The 18,559-nt window shown below is 42.0% G+C and overlaps 1 protein-coding gene and 1 non-coding gene across 2 annotated transcripts in view; both read right to left on the reverse strand.

Annotated features, from left to right (window-relative positions):
- Positions 1 to 18,559, reverse strand: part of LOC145392717 (4'-phosphopantetheine phosphatase) — a 274,959-nt gene that overhangs the window by 185,191 nt on the left and 71,209 nt on the right. Inside the window, exons 6-7 of the mRNA XM_080267017.1 lie at positions 14,766 to 14,864; positions 14,258 to 14,299 (exon numbers count right to left, since the gene is read on the reverse strand). Of these exons, the coding sequence (XP_080123143.1) occupies positions 14,258 to 14,299; positions 14,766 to 14,864 (141 nt within the window). The remainder of the gene's footprint in view (positions 1 to 14,257; positions 14,300 to 14,765; positions 14,865 to 18,559) is intronic.
- On the reverse strand, positions 8,335 to 8,453 carry LOC145393090 (5S ribosomal RNA). The gene has a single exon (XR_013896108.1). It is a non-coding gene; the product is annotated as a 5S ribosomal RNA (ribosomal RNA).

An 18,559-nucleotide genomic window follows, 5' to 3' on the forward strand; every position in this document is an offset into this window, starting at 1 on the left:
TCAGATTTAGTGAACACTTTGAGGGCCCTCAGACAAATTGTCATACCATCGCCCAAAGAAATTATGACAAGTTTCCAAGTACCTTTCCCTCAAAGTGGAACCTGGCAACTGGCATGGCCTAATTACATTTCCACTATTGCACACTGGGAAGAACAGTATTTGGGCAAATTAAACCAAAGAGCAATATATGAGTGTTGTTACCGAGCATATCCTGCATTATGTGAGAGGAAATCATGATATACTAACGCTGAGGCTTAACTGTACGAAGAATGTGAAATGCTCAGTCTATCGCTCAGTGGTCCAGGGTTAAACGCAGAAAGACTTGTAATGCTTGTTTTACATCCTAAATCAACAATATTGAGGGAGAAATGTTATATACATTATACCTACAGTTAAAAGTAGTATGGGGTTTATTGCTCAAGTAATGCCACTCAGGGATGAGTGAGGCTGGCCACTCTCATCTTAAATGTAAGGACCAACTTGCCTAACCCCGGGCTCCTCTGCCCCTCATGGGGCAACATGGGATTGGATGATGGACGGAAAAGAAATATCCAAATCACAAGAGTCATCAAATCACAAAAAAATTTAAAGTATATTCTTATCCACAATAAAACCTCTATGTGGGATGAAATACAAGTGGGAAAACAAAGTCATGAGCGCTGTGAGCAAACACTGAAGTAATAAAAGACAACAAAGAAGAGTATCCACTGAATTTAGTGAAAGGTGAAATTATTGAAGAACAACTATACTCTTTTTACCTTAACCTGTCCTAGACTCTTATCCTTTTGCTGCTTATTTCACATAGTCCAATGGAGGAAAAAGACAATACCAGGGCTACACAGTATTTCCATGACACTTCATTCTGACTAGCACCATTGTTCACTGTTCATATACTGTTTTCATTTCATCATTCAAGTTGGTGATATGGCAATTTTAAACCATGTTAAAGTAAAAAGGGTAGTCATTTTTATAGATGATGAAATTTCAACATGTAACAAAATCTATAGGGCACTCTTGTGAAAGAAGACGGGATGGGTGGTGGTCAAAAGCAAGAGTGACGATGAAAAGAACTAAAGAAGAGTAAGCTGGGGGGGAGGGGGGGAAACCAAGCGTGACAATGTAGGCCAGAAGAGACACCCCCCCAATCAGTGTGATCATGACTGATGTAAGACATACTTCGGCCATATGGATGCAACTGGGAACATGCAAGATATTGTATACTTTTTAATTATTGTTATTAATATAAAACAATAAGGAAGAACCTTACTTACATTTTCACAAGTTTAGCTTTTTTATTTATTTCTTCAACATTATAAATTAATTTTCGAGGAAAGGCGAACTACGGGAAACACATCCAAAGAGGGGAAAGAGTATTGCTGTCTCGGACTTCTACCAGTGGAAGGTTGTCAGACCCAGGGAGTTTAATCCAGAAATTAAAGAATGCAAGTCATCATTACCCTGGGCAACTGTACATATCAGATACCATGCGGTAAATGGGAAAAACCATCCAGACTTCCTGGGCAACTCTGGGCACACCAGACCCTTTTTGCATTTAACGTATATTATTCATCAATAGGATGTATGACACAGGCCTACCGGATCACTTCCCACACAGGGAGTGACTCAACACAGTCACCAACGGTGGCAGTGGTTTTTCTCACTCACCTGGTCTAGTCATGAAGAAGTGTTGTGACAAGTATGTGAAATTATGGACCAAGTTAGTGTAAAATGGGTATAGTTCTTATTTTCAGCAATAGAATATGCTCTTTTACCCATCCATTTTTTATTCTGTGCTTGAAATTCCATTTCATGGGGGGGGAGGACAACAGACCTACTAGACTATCAGCTTTATCAGATCAGACTTCCCCCCAACTGATCCTATAAAGAGAGGGTGTACGGTATATTTTGTGATATTTCTGAAAAGACATTTTCAGCAGTAGCATACTGTGTCTAAAGATTACAGTCGACTTAATGTCCAAAGCCAGAGTTGCACCACATAAACTGAGAACTCTTGCAGAAATGGAATTAACTTCCATTGGAACAAGAGTAAGAGTAGCCAGGCACTAAGTTACTATTTTAGAAACTTCTATTGCTGGAGTGTTCATATGGACTGACAATGAGATATGTCTTTACTGGATAGGTAAGGATGACAGTAAAATTCCTTTTGTCCAAAATAAAGATCATAAGGGAACTTTCATCCAGCTGTAACTTCATGCATGTTTCTTCAAAGAATAACCCAGCTGATCTTCTTTCAAGAGGCTCTAATATTAAAAGACTACTGAAGGATTGATTGTGGTTTGATGGTCCTGAGTGGTTATTAGCTGCAAACTGGCCTGATCAAAAACAATAAAGCTGAGGTCAACACAGAACACCTGGATGGCCAGATAAAACAGATAAGACTAGATTACCTTCACTGAAGAAACTCCTCAATACTACCAAAACTGTTAGTGGATTCTTGAAGAAAAAGGTTAGATTAGAGGAGACAGAACCCACAGAATACTGGGTTAAAATGATGCAAAGGAAGAAATATGGGAAGATATTTGATTTACTAAAGCCAAGGCATCCCCAGCAGTAACAAACTGATAAAAGGATTTTGGATTATTTTAAGACAGAAAGGGTCTTATCCATTGCCAGGGTAGAACTGTAAAGGTTGATTTACCTCTCCAAACAATGAATCCCATTTTCCTACCAAAATATGATTATTTCACAAACTTTAATAGCACAAAAGGCACATGAACTGACTCTGCACAGAGGAATGCCACAAACACTGGCCCAACTCCAGGAAAGTATTGGATCCCTAAGGACAGAAGTTGTTAAAAGGTACCTGAAGAAAGATATAATATGTAGAATGTAAGAACAACAACCTAATATCTATCCAGGACCGCCTTCAATACCAAAGGATAGGATACATATATAGGTAGGCCCTTTGGAGTAATGGGAGTCTTTATAGGTGCTATAACTGTTATGGGTGAAGAAGTTCCTCATAAAGTGTATTTACATCTATTCACATGTACATATACAAAGGTGGTGAGCCTTAAAACGGCAAATTATTTAAGTTTCAGAAACACTTCCGAACATAAAGTAAAACTTTGATATAACGGACTTCATTAGACCAGAATTCGCTTTTACCGGAGTCAAGAAACTACCAGACTAAATTCTTATACAGTATATCGGAAAAAGTCCGATAAACCCAGAAGCAGCCCAGACTGCCTGACCACTTCTGCTATGTCCACCACAACAAATAAAAGACACATTTATCAGTGTACAGTACAGTATTATTATATATACTATACCATTTGAGTATTGCAGTGAATGTAAACTACAGTACAGTATTGCAATGGTGGTGAAAAAAGTTTAAAAACCATTGGTGTGATGCAGACTAATGTCTGATATATCGGAAAAGTCCGGGTTAGCGGAAGGAAGTCCAGATGCTGCTTTTATCGGAATTTCACTTTTTTTTTTTGGAATGGTTTGGCGCCCCCCCCCCCCCATTTTTTTTAAGGTTTCACAGCCTGCTATCAAGGCCTAGCAGTCCTCCTACATACCATACACCTCTACATGTCACCATTTCGGCGCTAACACCCACGGTCCATATTGAACACATGCTAGGGCTGTCTCATACAAGACTGGTGTTTTGGTATTAGTGGGGGTATTTTTACAACATGTTGGCGGGTCTTCTGGTAGATCAGTCAAGTCTATTTTTATGAAATTCAAATCCTTAAACTGTTCTCTGCCCCAGCGGGGATCTGAACCTGGGTCCGGTAGGACTGCAGGCCACCTCTCTACCGACTGAGCCACCGCCTCCCCCATTAGTCTGTTATAGTGAGGTTTTACCGTATTTAGAAGATTTCTTGCTGGAAGGTCCTGTCCCAGTAAATTAATGTGACAACAAACAAATTTTGTTGGAACCTCACCCTTAATATTAAATATAGTGAATGATCCAAAGGTTGTATATAGCAATTCACAGCTCCTAGAGTCCCGTGGCAAAAGGGGTTCACTCAACACATGATCGATATCGTCAAGAGCAGCTAAGAAAGACCCTAATTAAGATCACCTGAGAAAATCTCAGAACGGTGATAGCTGAAACTGAAGCAAGGATCAACAACAGGCCTTTGACATATTTGGATGATACTAGCATTCCATCACAAGCTTTGACACCATCACATTTGCTGTATGGCAAAAGCCTCCCTCCTGTTCCCTGGGCTGATATGAAGGAAGAGCTTGATGATCCTACCTTGGAGGAATATGACCTGGGACAACATCACAGAAAAAGGTATCAACACTTGAATAAGGTTTTGGAGGCTTGGAAGAGGCACTGGAGTGCAGATTATTTATTAGGTCTTAGAGAATGATATCATGGTACTCATCCAGGAACTAGCAGGTATTTGCTGAAGGAAGGAGATAGGCTCTTAATAAAAACTGATCAAACTTGATCCCCATGGCTTTTAACTAAATTAACCTTGGTTCATCCTGACTCTGAAAGACTAATTACAACAGAAAAGGTGGTACCTATGGGAATAGGCAGTGTACAAACCACTGACAAACTGGTACCGTTGGAGTTATCAGTTATTCCTGAAGATGGGGATGCTGGAGATCAACATGGTCCTACATGGGTGAAATCGAAAAGGGCTGCAGAACAAGGTTCTCAAAACTTGTGGAGATATCTCGCTAGGGGCCATATTACTCGATACAGCATATTGATTTTTGCCAGCCCCAAGACTGTGGAAAGTTTTCCTTATATACCACAGGCAGGATTGGATGAATCAGAGAAAGATCGATTTTGGGATGATTTAATACGTGTAGTGGGTGGTATGCGGGATAATGAGATAGTGATTTTGGGAGGGGACTTAAATGGTCATGTAGGTGAAGCAGCACAAAGTTATGAAGGAGTGCATGGGGGATGTGCATATGGTCTAAGAAATGCAGAAGGGGAAAGGATACTCGAGTTTGGGGAGGCAACGGACATGATTGTGTGCAACACATATTTTAGGAAAAGAGACAGTAGGTTAATTACGTATGAGTCTGGGGGAAATAGCAGTCAGATAGATTATTTTCTGGTTAGGAGGGCCGACAGGAGGTTAGTGAGGGATGTTAAAGTTATAGGAAGTGAGGAGTGTGTGCAGCAGCACAAACTATTGATTTGTGATATGGTGCTTAAAGAACAAGTGATGAAAAAGAGGACTTATGTACCTAGGAGGAAAATATGGAAGCTGAAAAACCAAGTAGTAAGGGATGCCTTCTATAGCGAGTTGAGGAGAGTGGTGGCTGAACAGGGAGCTGTAGACAGAGGCGTTAATGAACAGTACAGAGCCCTCAAGAACAATTTCTTGAGAGTTACTGATGTAACATGCGGCTGGACAAGAGGACCACCAAGACATAAAGTAACTTGGTGGTGGGATGAGGGTGTAGAAGCTGCAATTAAGGAGAAAAGAAGGCTTTTCCGGGAATGAAAGAAGGGTGGTAGCAAAGACGAATATTTGGCTGCCAAGCGTAGGGCTAGGAGAGAGGTATACAGGGCAAAGTCTAAGTCACAAGAGACAATTACTTGATAACCTAAATCATGGGGAAAGGAAAAATATATTTAGGGTGGCAGGTCAGGTGAAGAGGGATAATCGGGATATCACAGGTGAGCAGTGTGTGAAGAATGATGAAGGAAGGGTAGTGGTGAACAGTGAGGATATTAAAGATGCATGGAGAGAGCATTATAACCGGTTGTTGAATGAGGAGTTTGACTGGGACAGGGAAGGTTTGGAGCCAGCAGATCCAGTGTCTGGCCCTTGGCCCTTGATTGATGCTGCTACTGTGAGTGAGGCAATAGGCAGGATGAGGGCGGGGAAGGCAGCAGGTGTGTCTGGGTTGACTGCCGAAATGTTGAAGGCCTCAGGCTATATAGGGGTGAGTTTAGTCACTGACTTGATAAATAGGATTATTTATGAGTGTGTTGTCCCAGATGATTGGCTGAAGAGTGTAATTGTAAATGTGTATAAAGGGAAGGGTGATGCCCTGGAAAGAGGAAATTATAGAGGTATAAAGCTTTTAGATCAGATAATGAAGGTAATGGAGAGAGTTTTAGAAGGTATGATTAGAGAAAGAGTGAATATTGATGAGATGCAGTTTGGGTTTATGCCAGGTAGGGGGACCACTGATGCCATATTCATTGTTCGACAGCTTCAGGAAAAATATATTGGTAGGAGAAGGGATCTTTATTTTGTTTTTGTTGATTTGGAAAAGGCCTTTGACAGAGTCCCTAGAGAGGTGGTGAAGTGGGCAATGAGAAAGCTTGACTTGGAGGAGTGGCTGGTTAGGGTGGTTATGGCCATGTATGTGGGTGCTCACACCCAGGTGAGAGTGAATGGAGATTTGAGTGATGAGTTTTCCGTGAATGTTGGTGTGCATCAGGGGTCAGTCTTGAGTCCCATGTTGTTTATCATGGTACTTGAAGCCCTTTCACGTGACTTTAGAAACGGACTCCCGTGGGAGTTGTTGTATGCTGATGATTTGGTGTTGATTGCAGAGAATGAAAGGGAGGCGGAGGAAAGGTTTAGGAAGTGGAGGGATGGTATGGGGCAAAAGGGTTTAAGGGTAAATGCAGATAAAACAAAAGTGATGATATCTAGGGTTGGTGGCGGTACTGTCAAAGACGAGGGAGAGTGGCCATGTGCAGTTTGCCACAAGGGCGTGGGAAGTAATTCCATCTTGTGCGGTGTGTGTGATAAATGGGTGCATAAGAGATGTAGTGGTATCAGAGGTAGACTGCGAAATAATGCTGATTTTATGTGTACGGCGTGCCGGGGTGAGCAGGTGGAGATCGTCAGACATGAAAGGATTGAACTTGCTGGTGAAATTCTTGAGTGTGGGGAAGAGTTTTGTTATTTGGGAGACATGTTGTGTGCTGGAGGTGGGGCTGGAGCTAGCTCTGTGGCTAGGGTGAGAAGTGGTTGGAAGAAGTTCAGGGAGCTCTTGCCTCTCCTGACATTGAGAGGGCTCTCCCTACGTGCTAGGGGGTCTTTGTATGCAGCATGTGTTACGAGTGTAATGCTGTATGGCAGTGAGACCTGGGCAGTGAAGGAGGAAGACATTCGCCGGCTCAGACATACAGAAATGACAATGATTAGGTGGATGTGCAGTGCGTCCCTGCGTCCAAGGCCTGGAGGGGCTGGGTTTACAATGGAAGAGTTGAAAGGTAGGATGGGACTGGAGTGTATTGGTGTTGTGATGAGGAGAGGTAGATTGAGGTGGTTTGGACATGTGGAGAGGATGGGGGGATGATAATTGGGTGAGGAAGGTGAGAAGTGTTAATATTGGGGGTGGGGTTATGAGGGGTAGACCGAGAAAGACATGGGACGAGGTCATTAAGTGAGACCTTAGGGTTAAGGGACTGAACAGGGAGGCTGCAATGGATCGTGCAGCGTGGAGAGCCGCCATTAGGTGACCAAGGCCGACACATGCAAGCATGTTGGAGCCTTTAAAAACGAAACGAAACGAATCGAACCACTTAGGAATAACTGTCACAAGTTAGAAGGAACATATTTAGCCACAAAATGGTGGCTCTAAATAGTTTTTAATGCCAAGAACTGGCTTCCTTGCTAGTTGATGATTCCTTATAACACCATAAAATAAAACACTACCGCACGTGATGTCATAGACGGTTGTATTATAAATAAAATGTATATAATTTGTATAAAATGGGATTTTGATGTCTGGAAATCAAAATTCATGTGTTAAAATTGACAGGTTAGCATTACTGGACAGGAACTTTCCAGTAAAAAAACAGGAAGAGGTCCAATAACATTAATATTCAAATTGGTTGTAGTTTTTTATATCAAATTAACATAAGCTAAGGAAGCTATGTTTATGTTGCTAAATTCATGAAATAATAAATTGTAGTTTTGAATAAGTAACTGATTATAGCTTTTTAAAGCTGAAGGTGGGAACTTCAATGACTTGATTCTGCTGCCATTTCTGTTCCTCCACATTCTCTTTCTGGAGAGTAAGTACAAAGGATCTAACTTTGGACACTTCCCTTGAACTTGGTCACACAATGCACGCCTACGAGTCACACGTCATCATCTATAGACTGACTCCACTATGAACCACTCTATTCTTGCACCAAGTCACGTCTATATTTACGGGCCAGTAAATAGGAATGAATTAGTTGGAACTGAGATTTGTTAAAAGAGGTAGGACCTACCCCATTCTCGTTTCGCAAGTCATTCATTCATTCATTCATTGCCAGACGCCATGTATCCCAAACGGGGTGGCCAAGGGCTTAGAGTTAATTGTTGTACAGGGAGGGGCACTAATCCTCCACCAACCCCACTTGACACGTAGGGATGCCAACAGCATCTGGTGTTCCCAGGCGGTCACCCATCCAAGTACTAACCAGACCCAACGTTGCTTAACTTCGCTGATCGGACGGGAAGCGGTGTACTCAACGTGGTATGGCCGTTGGCACAGGTGCAAAAAATGAAGCACAGTGAACTCTTGCTTTATTGAACCTCAATATATCATATTTTGAATTAAGTGAACAGCTCTGAGCCCACCAAACTTTTGGGGGGTATACCTAACGGGTTGATAAATGGGACGCATCACATGACCCTTCTAAACTGCCAGCAACATATGGGTCTCAGGACATAGTTGCCAAGATAGCTGGATATGTGTAGAACTGAAAGCCAGTGACTAGCTATGGAAGTTACATAACACAAAGGAAACAACCTGGTGGCATCAGTCTGGCACCATTTACATGCTTGTGTAAGCATTTCATTGTTTTCCTCAGAAGAAGCTACAGGCACTAGGAATGCTGTATTTTGTTATTTATTAGTGGTAGGTGGGGGCGCTCACCATCCACTCACTCAATGTAATGCTGTTCTCAGGTGACTGCCCTTTCCTCTCTTCTTTCCTTCCTTCCTCTTCTGTATTTCTTTACTTCACTCTTACCTCTTCCTTCTGCATACGGGGGACTCGACACTCCTCCTTCCATCTCTCTTTCCTTCATTCTATCCTCCTTCTTCTGCGTATGGGTGACTCTACACTGAGTGACAAGCCAAATGGTTTCCTGTACACCAAGGAACCATTTACTATGCTGGGTGGTAACCATATAACCAAATTTTGGTGCCTGGTGGTTTAGTGGGTAATTATTGCACTCCAATCGGATTGAGCTGGTGAAGGTTTATATCCAAGGGATGGTTGGGGTTGATTGCTCATGTAATGCCACTCAGTGATGAGTGAGGCTGGTCACTCTCATCTTAAATGTCGGGACCAACTGCCTAGCCCCCAGCTCCTACGCTCCTCATGGGGCAATGTAGGATTGGATGATGGATGGATGGAAGTTTACGATTTTCACAGAAGGAGCTACCGGCACTAAGTATGTTTTGTTACTTAATAAAGCTGACAATGAGATGCATGAATGGATATTAGCAGAACCAAAAGCAGACAGCTAACTACGAACTTACGTAACTCAAATTAGAAGGCTGCCCAGCAGCGTCACCCTGGCAACGTCTGCATGCATGTCTATGGAAACATTTTATTATTTTCCACAGAATGAGCTATAGACACTAAGAATAATTTACTCATTAAAAGCGAACGCAAGATGCGCAGAGTAGTACATAAGAAACGATTATTGCAGTAGGCCAGTTAGACCATGCTAGGCAATTTCTAATTCAGCGACTATACTACCAGAATAAGAAAAGGATAATAAAGAAAAGCCAAACAAAAACTGCAAAAGGGCAAAGTTCTGGGCCAAGTTATGTAAAGTGGGTATAGTTTTCATTTACAGTACTAGACTATGAAAATGTAGTCATTAATTATCCACCATGTGTTTGAATTCCCACTTGGAGGGGTGACCCTCAGATTGATCAAACTTTTGGGTTAATACAACCATGTTTCCCCCCAATTAGTTCCATAGTGAATGTTTACTGTACTGTTATATGCTATATCACAGGACCGGTACTCAAGAGACACCTACATGCACTGGCACTGGTACACCCAGCTGCAGCCTGACTACACAAAAGTCCCTCAACCTTCTCTCTCTCCACAAAAAGAGGATGGCAAACTACAGAAGGGCAAAGTCTAACTGCAGTCCATAAAGTTCATTATTCAGATAAGCTTGGGGCCACAACAACAGCAGCAACCCTAAGACTGTTGAATTAAGACCTGTGATTTTGCTTCTATGTATTTTGCAAAAGCTGATTCAAGAAATAAAATAAATATCCTACTGGCACTTATCTGCACCTCAAAAAGGTTGGAAAATGCCTCTTTGCAGTGGCACCACCTCCCAGAGGATAACATGGGAACCAAACCATCCCAACTATCTCGTCCTGGTGGATGGTGGTGCCCATGCGCTGCTGCTGTTGCAGTGCACCTCACCCACCAGGGGGGGCAGCAGCCAGGGTGCTGACCTCCTCTGATCTCCTCACTGGAGAACCAGTGAGAGAGATCAGTTTCCCCCACTGCTCCAGTGTTCCACTCAGGTGACACCCAGGTAACCCAACAACAATATGAGATTCTAAATGTAGATAAACATCATCATCCAAGTCTGTTTTTACCTGTGTTATAAGATGCATGTCAGAGAGAAAGACTGAAAGTTCAGAAGCTGAGGATCAAAAAAATGGCAAATGAATACAGGACCACAGCAGAGGACGAGTTAAAATTACTGAACTGGAATGAAATGGATCTGGACAGACTGTGAAATGCATTTAGGGACTGTTTAGTTAGGAAGCTAAAGCAGTGTGTGGTGTGGCAAGAGTAACAACAAAGAAGAAAGGTACAGCATGGTGGGATGAGAAGGTAAAGAGAGCGGTGGATGAAAAGAGGAAGAAGTGGCTAAAGTGGTTACAGGATAGGGGTTCAGTTGAAATATGAACTGAATATGTTGAGAGCAAGAAGCACATAAAGATACTAGTGAAGAAGAAAATGAAGGAGGTAAATGAGGATATAGGATGAAAAATGAATGCGAAATACTCTGAAAATAGAAAGTTATTCTGAAAAGAGGTGCAGAAATGTAGAAGTGAAAGCGGAAAGAAATGGGATGGTGTGAAGGATGCAGGTGGTAGATTATTATTAACCCATGAAGATGAAGTAAGGACCACATGGAAAGAATATTTTGAAAGCCTGATGAATGGGGATAGAAAGAGCACAGCAGCTGTAAACATGATTGGTTTTGGGGGGGTGCAGAGACGGCATGCAGTGCCAGGAGACGTGACACTTGCACAGGTGAAGAGTGCTGTGAAGCGGCTGGAAAATGGGAAAGCAGCTGGGGTTGATAAGGTGTATGCAGAGATGCTTAAATGTAGTGGAGAGAATGGAATGAAGTGCTTGCTGGAGATATGTAAGAAGGCATGGATGAATGAAACTGTGCCTGCAGAGTGGAAAAAGGCTGTGATTGTACTCTTGTACAAAAATAAAGGTGAACGAAGTGAGTGCAAGAATTATCGTGGCATAAGCCTACTGAGTGTGGTAGGGAAGGTATATGGAAGAATTACTATACAGAAAGTAAAAGAGATATCAGAAGTCCTAGTAAGTGATGAACAGGGTGGCTTTAGGAGTGGCAGAGGATGTGTGGACCAAATATTTGCAGTGAGACAGATAGTAGAGAAGGCTGGTGAGAAGGACCATAAGGTGTTTATGGCATTCATGGATCTGGAAAATGCATATGACAAAGTGGACAGAGAAGGATTGTGGAAAGTTTTGCACATGTACAGTGTAGAGGGTAAGCTGGTAGGTGCTGTCAAGAGTTTTTATGATGGTAGTGAAGCATGTGTCAGGGTTAATGGGCATCTATGTGAATGGTTCACAACCAGTGTGGGTGTGCGACAAAGTTGTGATGTCCCCATGGTTGTTCAATGTATATATGGATGGGGTGATGAGAGAAGTGAAAACAAGAGTAATGGAGAGAGGGATGGCATTGGTAATGAATGGTGATGGATGGAATATCTCAAATTTGTTGTATGCTGATGATGCAGTACTGCTTGCAAGTACCGACAAGAACTTGGTAGGCTAGTGCAGAGTTTTGCTGATGTCTGTGAGTGTCGTTCCTTGAGGGTAAATGAAGAAAAGAGTAAAGTGATGGTTACTGAGAGAGAAGGTGACTCCCAGTGCAATGTAACAGTGAATGGAGAGAGACTGGAATTGGTATGAGAGTACAAATACCTGGGTACAGTGATAGAAAAGGGAGGAAAATGTGCAAAAGAGGTTGAAAGTAGAGTGACACAAGGAAGAAAAGTAGCTGGTGGAATGAAGGCCTTGATAAGAAACAGAGGCTTGAGTGTTGCAGCTGCACGAGGCTTACACGAAGGAGTGTTAGTGTCAACTTTAACATATGGATGTGAGACTATGGTGTGGCATGAAAATGAAAAGTCAAGAGTAAGAGCAGTGGAGATGAGACTGCTGAGGAATGTATGTGGAGTACAGAGGGTGGATAAGATACGAAATAATGTGATTCGTGAAAGATGCGGAGTGAGGAAGTCGGTGGACACCAGAATTGAAGAGAGTGTACCGAGATGGTATGGTCATGTGGAGAGAATGGATAACAACAGAGTGGTGAAGAAAGTATATCTGAGCGAATTTGAAGGAGGGAGGAGGCGTGGTAGGCCAAGGAGAAAGTGGAGAGATATGGTGGATGAATGTGTGAGGAAGAGAGGTTTGGAAGTCGGTGAGGCTAGGGAACTGACAGGAGATCGAGCTGGCTGGATGAATTTTGTGAGGAGAAGTGCATGATCAGGGATTTTTGGCACCCCTTTTTAATGTGGCAGCATCTGGATTGACTCTGTCGGATACGATTATGTGAAGCTACAGAACGTGGTGAATGTTTTTGGCGTATCTGATAGAGCCAGGATTCCGGGGGCTTGAATGATGAGTGAATGGAAGTGTGGCCCATGGGACTGGGCAATTTTGGGCTGTCTGGACATTGCTACTCCTCACCCTGCCCTTGGGTGGGAAGGGAGGTCCAGATGATGATGATGATTCTTTTTCTTATTGTTAATGCTGTTGTAGCTGTTCTCCTTGTAGTTGCAGAAAGTTTTGTATTAAACTGGCACCACACCCATATGTGCCAACCTACAACACCCATTTCACAGGATGCATTCACACTATCTCTGTCCCACCACTCACCACCATCCTCAAATATCTATCCTATCCCTCTATATACACCCCACAATTCTAGCCCAAATTATCCCTAGAGGGAACATCACACTTGTAAAGTCGAAACACTGTCATCAATGATATCATAATCCAATTGTCCACATTTGCATGGGGTGGGGAGATTCAGAGCGTGGGTCTTGTGACTTGGCATAGGCAACAGTAACAAGGATACCCCAGGGTACAGTTCCTCCTTCCATTGCCATATAAAGTGCAAGGATGTTTGTACTGGTTGGAATCGTCACCTCCCACGTTAATACAAAGGTAATTAAGTCTCATTTTACAAAATTCAGGAAATATGAAAGCCATAACAAAAAGGGACAATTCCAAAAAACTCTTACATTAAAAATGGCTCAGGATCAGATGTACTATGATGATGAAGTGAACAAGATTACTGAATTTAAAAATGGCACTCTGTATCAAGTTATTATCCATACATAAAAAACAAACATACACAAAGTTACTGCTAAGTACGGTACTGCAAAAAGTAAAAGTAAATTAACTTGTAATATACTGCACAAGCCTCCTTACATTACACTGTAAAATCGAAGTCCAGTACAGGAATAAAAGTTATCCTGACTGAACAGTACCAGATACCAATCAACCAGTTTTGTCTCATCTGTACTGAATCACAACTAAGTGATGCTACAGCTCTACACTAGAGGTCAGTGGTAATATCTGGCACGTAAAAACAGTACAGTACTCGTATCTGAATCTGTCTCATAAACAGCAGAGTATATATAAAGCCTATAATGCCATCCACTACTACCACCCCAGACCAGGCCACAAACCAAACACCCCACATGCCGCTATACCACCACACCATCACCTCAGACATTATTGTCATAACATTTAAATAGCTTTCACTTCATTTTAATGTTAGTAGCAATAACCAAACAGAACTAACTTGATTGCAAAACTATAAAGCTATGAAACACTTACCCGAGACTTTTACTATAAAAAGAAGTCTTATCATCATTACCTAATCAATAACAATGTATCAAAGAAGCAGAGAATGAAGAAATTATTGAAAGAGTATTGAGTGTGTGTGGCAGTGTGGTCACTACAAGGTGAGCCACATGTGGGTATCATGGTGTGACCTGCCTGCCCTGGGCCCTCATACCTCGCGAGTGTCTCGCCAGGTCACATTTCATGCACTTAGCATCTGTGGCCAAAGATAGGCAAGAAATTTCATAAATCATCACTCATAAATCAACACAGAGTACTGTACTATAATAAGTTTCAGTAATCACGCAAAATGTCTCATGGCTTTTTATATGACTCACTTTATTTCCAAAACAAGGAAACATATACTGGTTTCTCAATATTATGTTAGTGATGTGCTACACACTGCATGTACTATATTTTGAAAATATAATTTCTCAAATGAGTGTAACATACAAGAATAATATAATACAATACAGTACTAAATCTTATAGCAGACTATACTGTACACATTTAAAAAATAAACTAATGATACCTGCCCTGTGCATGCCATACATACATAGGGAGACAAAACCTCCAGATGTGATGGGAGAGTAGCAAATGTATGTCACTTTGATACTTTAAGAAGATACTCAAGTAATGAACATCAAGACAGCACAGAGTAAATGCTGACTTATGGTACATACCTGGATTGTCCTCACTCTTGGTGTGGCCATGATGCATTGCCTTCCCAAAACTGGATGCAATAATGCCACCAGTTAGACCTAAGGCACTGTAGTCACCGCCTGCAAAAGAATCCAATGAATGTCAAAGCATACAATGATCACCAACCTCATCCTAGCCTCTTTTTCCCACTTCATGGGTTGGGGAAGGGTCCACAAGGAAGAGAAAGCACAAAAGAAGGGTAACACTCAACAATATGCCCAGTGAAATGGGTCAGGGACTCAAAAACATTCATGGCTCCATAATTTTGGCTATAAATCACACCCCAAACCATCTGCATTTTTTTTTTTTCTATATAGTCACTTCATATCACCTACCTGTCAATCAAACTCTCAATTATCAAGTTAAAAAGAGGTAATCACATCTTTGCCACGTGCTCCTTCATATATAATTCACCCAACCAATCAATCCCCTGCCACTTTCATAGAATACCCAACTTCCATACCTAACTTTATAACATATTCACTTATCACTGATCCAAGATCAGTATATCCTTGTCCAAAGTGGCTTTGTGTAACAGCCTTGGCCAATACAAAAAACTCTTTTACAGTATTTAGTTTCTATTTGACTCATCTGACCCAAATGGCTTTTTTTTTTTTTTTTTTTTTTTTTTTTTTTTTTTTTAATACAAGACATAAGGAACTAAAGGCCAGGGACCCGCAAACTGTTCCTTCCAAGAAAAAAACAAAAACAATTCAAAAGAGAGCCAAATTCAAGATCCATTCATTTAGAGATGCCTGGACACATTGCATTTGAAAGACTGGAGATCATACGAAGTAGGAAATACAGACAGAGGGAGACAGTTCCAGAGCTGACCTGTTGCATAAATGAAGGACTGGGAGTAATGGTTAACTCTTGCATTAGAGAATTGGACAGAAAAAGGATGAGAGTTTGTTGCTTGATGGGTGCTACGTGCCCTTTGTTGAGGTGGAAGGATGCAAGCAGACAGTTCAGAGGAGCAATGAGCATTGAAGTAGTAATAGAAAAAGAGATAAAGATGTAACAGTGCTGTGAAGAGACAGAGGTTGAAGGGAGCCAATAAGAGAAGGAGAGTTGATGAGATGAAAAGCCTTTGACCCCACCCTATTGAGAAGAGCTGTATGTGGGAAGCCTCCTCACACATGAGAGTTGAACTCTACACAGGGATGAATAAAACCCATATATATAGTCAAGAAGGTATGGAGTCAGCTTAGCACAATTAATTTCTTGGAAGCATATATATATATATATATATATATATATATATATATATATATATATATTTTTTATGCATGGCAGAAGGAACTAAAGGCAAGGAGCCCACAAACCGTTCTTTCCAAGAATAAAAACAAAAACAATACAAAAGAGAGCCAAATTCAAGATCCATTCATTTAGAGATGTCCGGACACACTGCGTTTGAAAGACTGGAGATCATAGGAAGTAGGAAATACAGACAGAGGGAGACAGTTCCGGAGCTGACCTGTTGCATATGTGAAGGACTGGAAGTAATGGTTAACTCTTGCATTAGACAGCAGGATAAAAAAGGGATAAGAATTTGTTGCTAGACGGATGCTACACACCCGTCGTAGAGGTGGAGGGATGCAAGCAGACAGTTCAGAGGAGCAGTGACCATTGAAGTAGCGATAGAAAAGAGATAAAGATGCAACAGTGTGGTAAAGAGACAGAGGTTGAGGGAGCCAGTAAGAGGAGGAGAGTTGATGAGACGAAAAGCTTTTGATTCTACCCTGTTAAGAAGAGCTGTATGTGGGGAGCCTCCTCACACATGAGAGTTGTACTTTAAACAGGGGCGAATAAAACCCCTGTATAAAGTCAACAACTGTGCAGGGGTAAAGAAGGTACGGAGTTGGCTTAGCAAACCTAATCTCTTGGAAGCATATTATACGAGAGATGCAATATGATTTTTCCAAGATAAGTCCCGAGTGAATGAAACCACAAGCATGTTCAAGGATGATACAGGATTGAGCAGGATATTATTAAACCTTAGAGGGTACTCCTGTGGAAGATTATGTCAGGTTGATAGGTGTAAAAACTGAGTTTTTGATGCATTAAAAACAACAAGATTATTTTTATCCCAGTCAGAGATATAAACCACGTCAGACATTAGGCGTGCCAATGCCTCATCCCTTGTTTACAGAAGTAACTGCTGAGATGAACGTTTCAGGAACCAAATGGAAAGGTGAAGGGTGGAATCATCAGCGTACAAGTGGATAGGGTTAGACATACAGCTTAGAAGGTCATTGATGAATAAAAAGAAGAGAATCGGTGACAGGACAGAGCCCTGAGGAACACCACTGTTGATAGATCTACGAGAAGAACGATGGCCGTCTACAACAGCGGCTATAGAACGACCAGAAAGGAAGCTAGAGATGAAGGCACAGATAGAAGGATAGAAGGCGTAAGAGGGCAGTTTGGAAATTAAAGAATTATGCCAGACTCAATCAAAAGCCTTTGAGATGTCAAGTGCAATGGCAAAGTTTTCGCCAAAGTCCCGAAAGGAGGATGAGCAGGAGTCTGAAAGGTAGGTGAGAAGGTTGCCAGTGGAGCACCCCTGATGGAACCCATACTGATGATCAGAAAGAAGGTTGTGATAGGAAAGATGCTTTAAAATTTTTCTGTTAAGAACTGACACGAAAACTTTTGAGACACAGGATGTTAAAGCAACTGGACGATAGTTAGAGGGTTGGGAATGGTCACCCTTCTATGGGACTGGGTGAATGAGAGCAAACTTCCAGCAAGACGGAAAGATACAAGTTGACAGACAAAGGCAAAAGATATTACCTAGGCAGGGTGTAAGCACTGAAGCACAGTTCTTGGGGACAACAGGAGGGACTCCATCAGCCCCATATGCCTTGTTAGTATTAAGGCCAGTGACAGCAGAAAATACAATAGCTGAAGAAATTTTAATGTCAGCCACGAGGAAGTCAGAGGGGGGAAGCGATGGAGGAACACCACCGGAATCGTCAAAGGTGGAATTGGAGGAGAAAGTCTGAGCGAAGAGATCTGCTTTATCAGTAGAAGAAATAGCTACAGAGCCATCAGAATAGAAAAGAGGATGGAAGGATGGTGAGGTAAAGTTGTTAGAAAGGTTTTTGGCAAGGTGCCAGAAGGAGTGGGAAGAATTCAAGCTGGAGAGCTGAGAGCATATAGTACGAACGAAATTATTTTTATCAGAGCAACAGACTTAGCACGATTCCGGGTAGAAACATTAGCAAGAAGTGGTTCAGGGGTGGGCTGGTTCTGGTACCTTTTATAGGCCCTCTCTTTGTTGCGGACAGCATCAGAACAAGCGTGATTAAACCAAGGCTTTTTTGCATTAGTCAAAGGATACGAGAAGGGAATGTATGCTTCCATGCCCAAGAGAATAACCTCCGTAATGCGCAATGCACACTCAGATGGCTCCTGGCCATGGAAGCAATAATCATTCCAGGGAAAATCAAAGAAGTACTGCCTGAGGACCTCCCAATCCGCAGCTCCAAAGTGCCACAGTCGACGTTTCTTTGGAGGGCACGCAGGCTGTACCGGTGCAATAGGACAGGTCGAGGTAATCAGGTTGTGATCAGAGAAGCCCAACAAAAAGGAAATATTAACAGTGTAAGCAGAAGGATTAGTTGTAAGGAAGAGGTCAGGTATGTTGGAGCTCTCTCCAAGGCGGTCAAGGATAGGGGTAGGATGCTATACAAGCTGCTCTAGGTCATTAAGGATAGAAAAAATGTAGGCTTGTTCACCAGGTGGATCAGTGAAAGAAGAGGTGAGCCAA

The sequence above is a fragment of the Coenobita brevimanus genome, chromosome 23 (genome assembly GCF_032717465.1).
Source record: "Coenobita brevimanus isolate Jiangsu-jjx chromosome 23, ASM3271746v2, whole genome shotgun sequence".
NCBI classification, from domain to species: domain Eukaryota; kingdom Metazoa; phylum Arthropoda; class Malacostraca; order Decapoda; family Coenobitidae; genus Coenobita; species Coenobita brevimanus.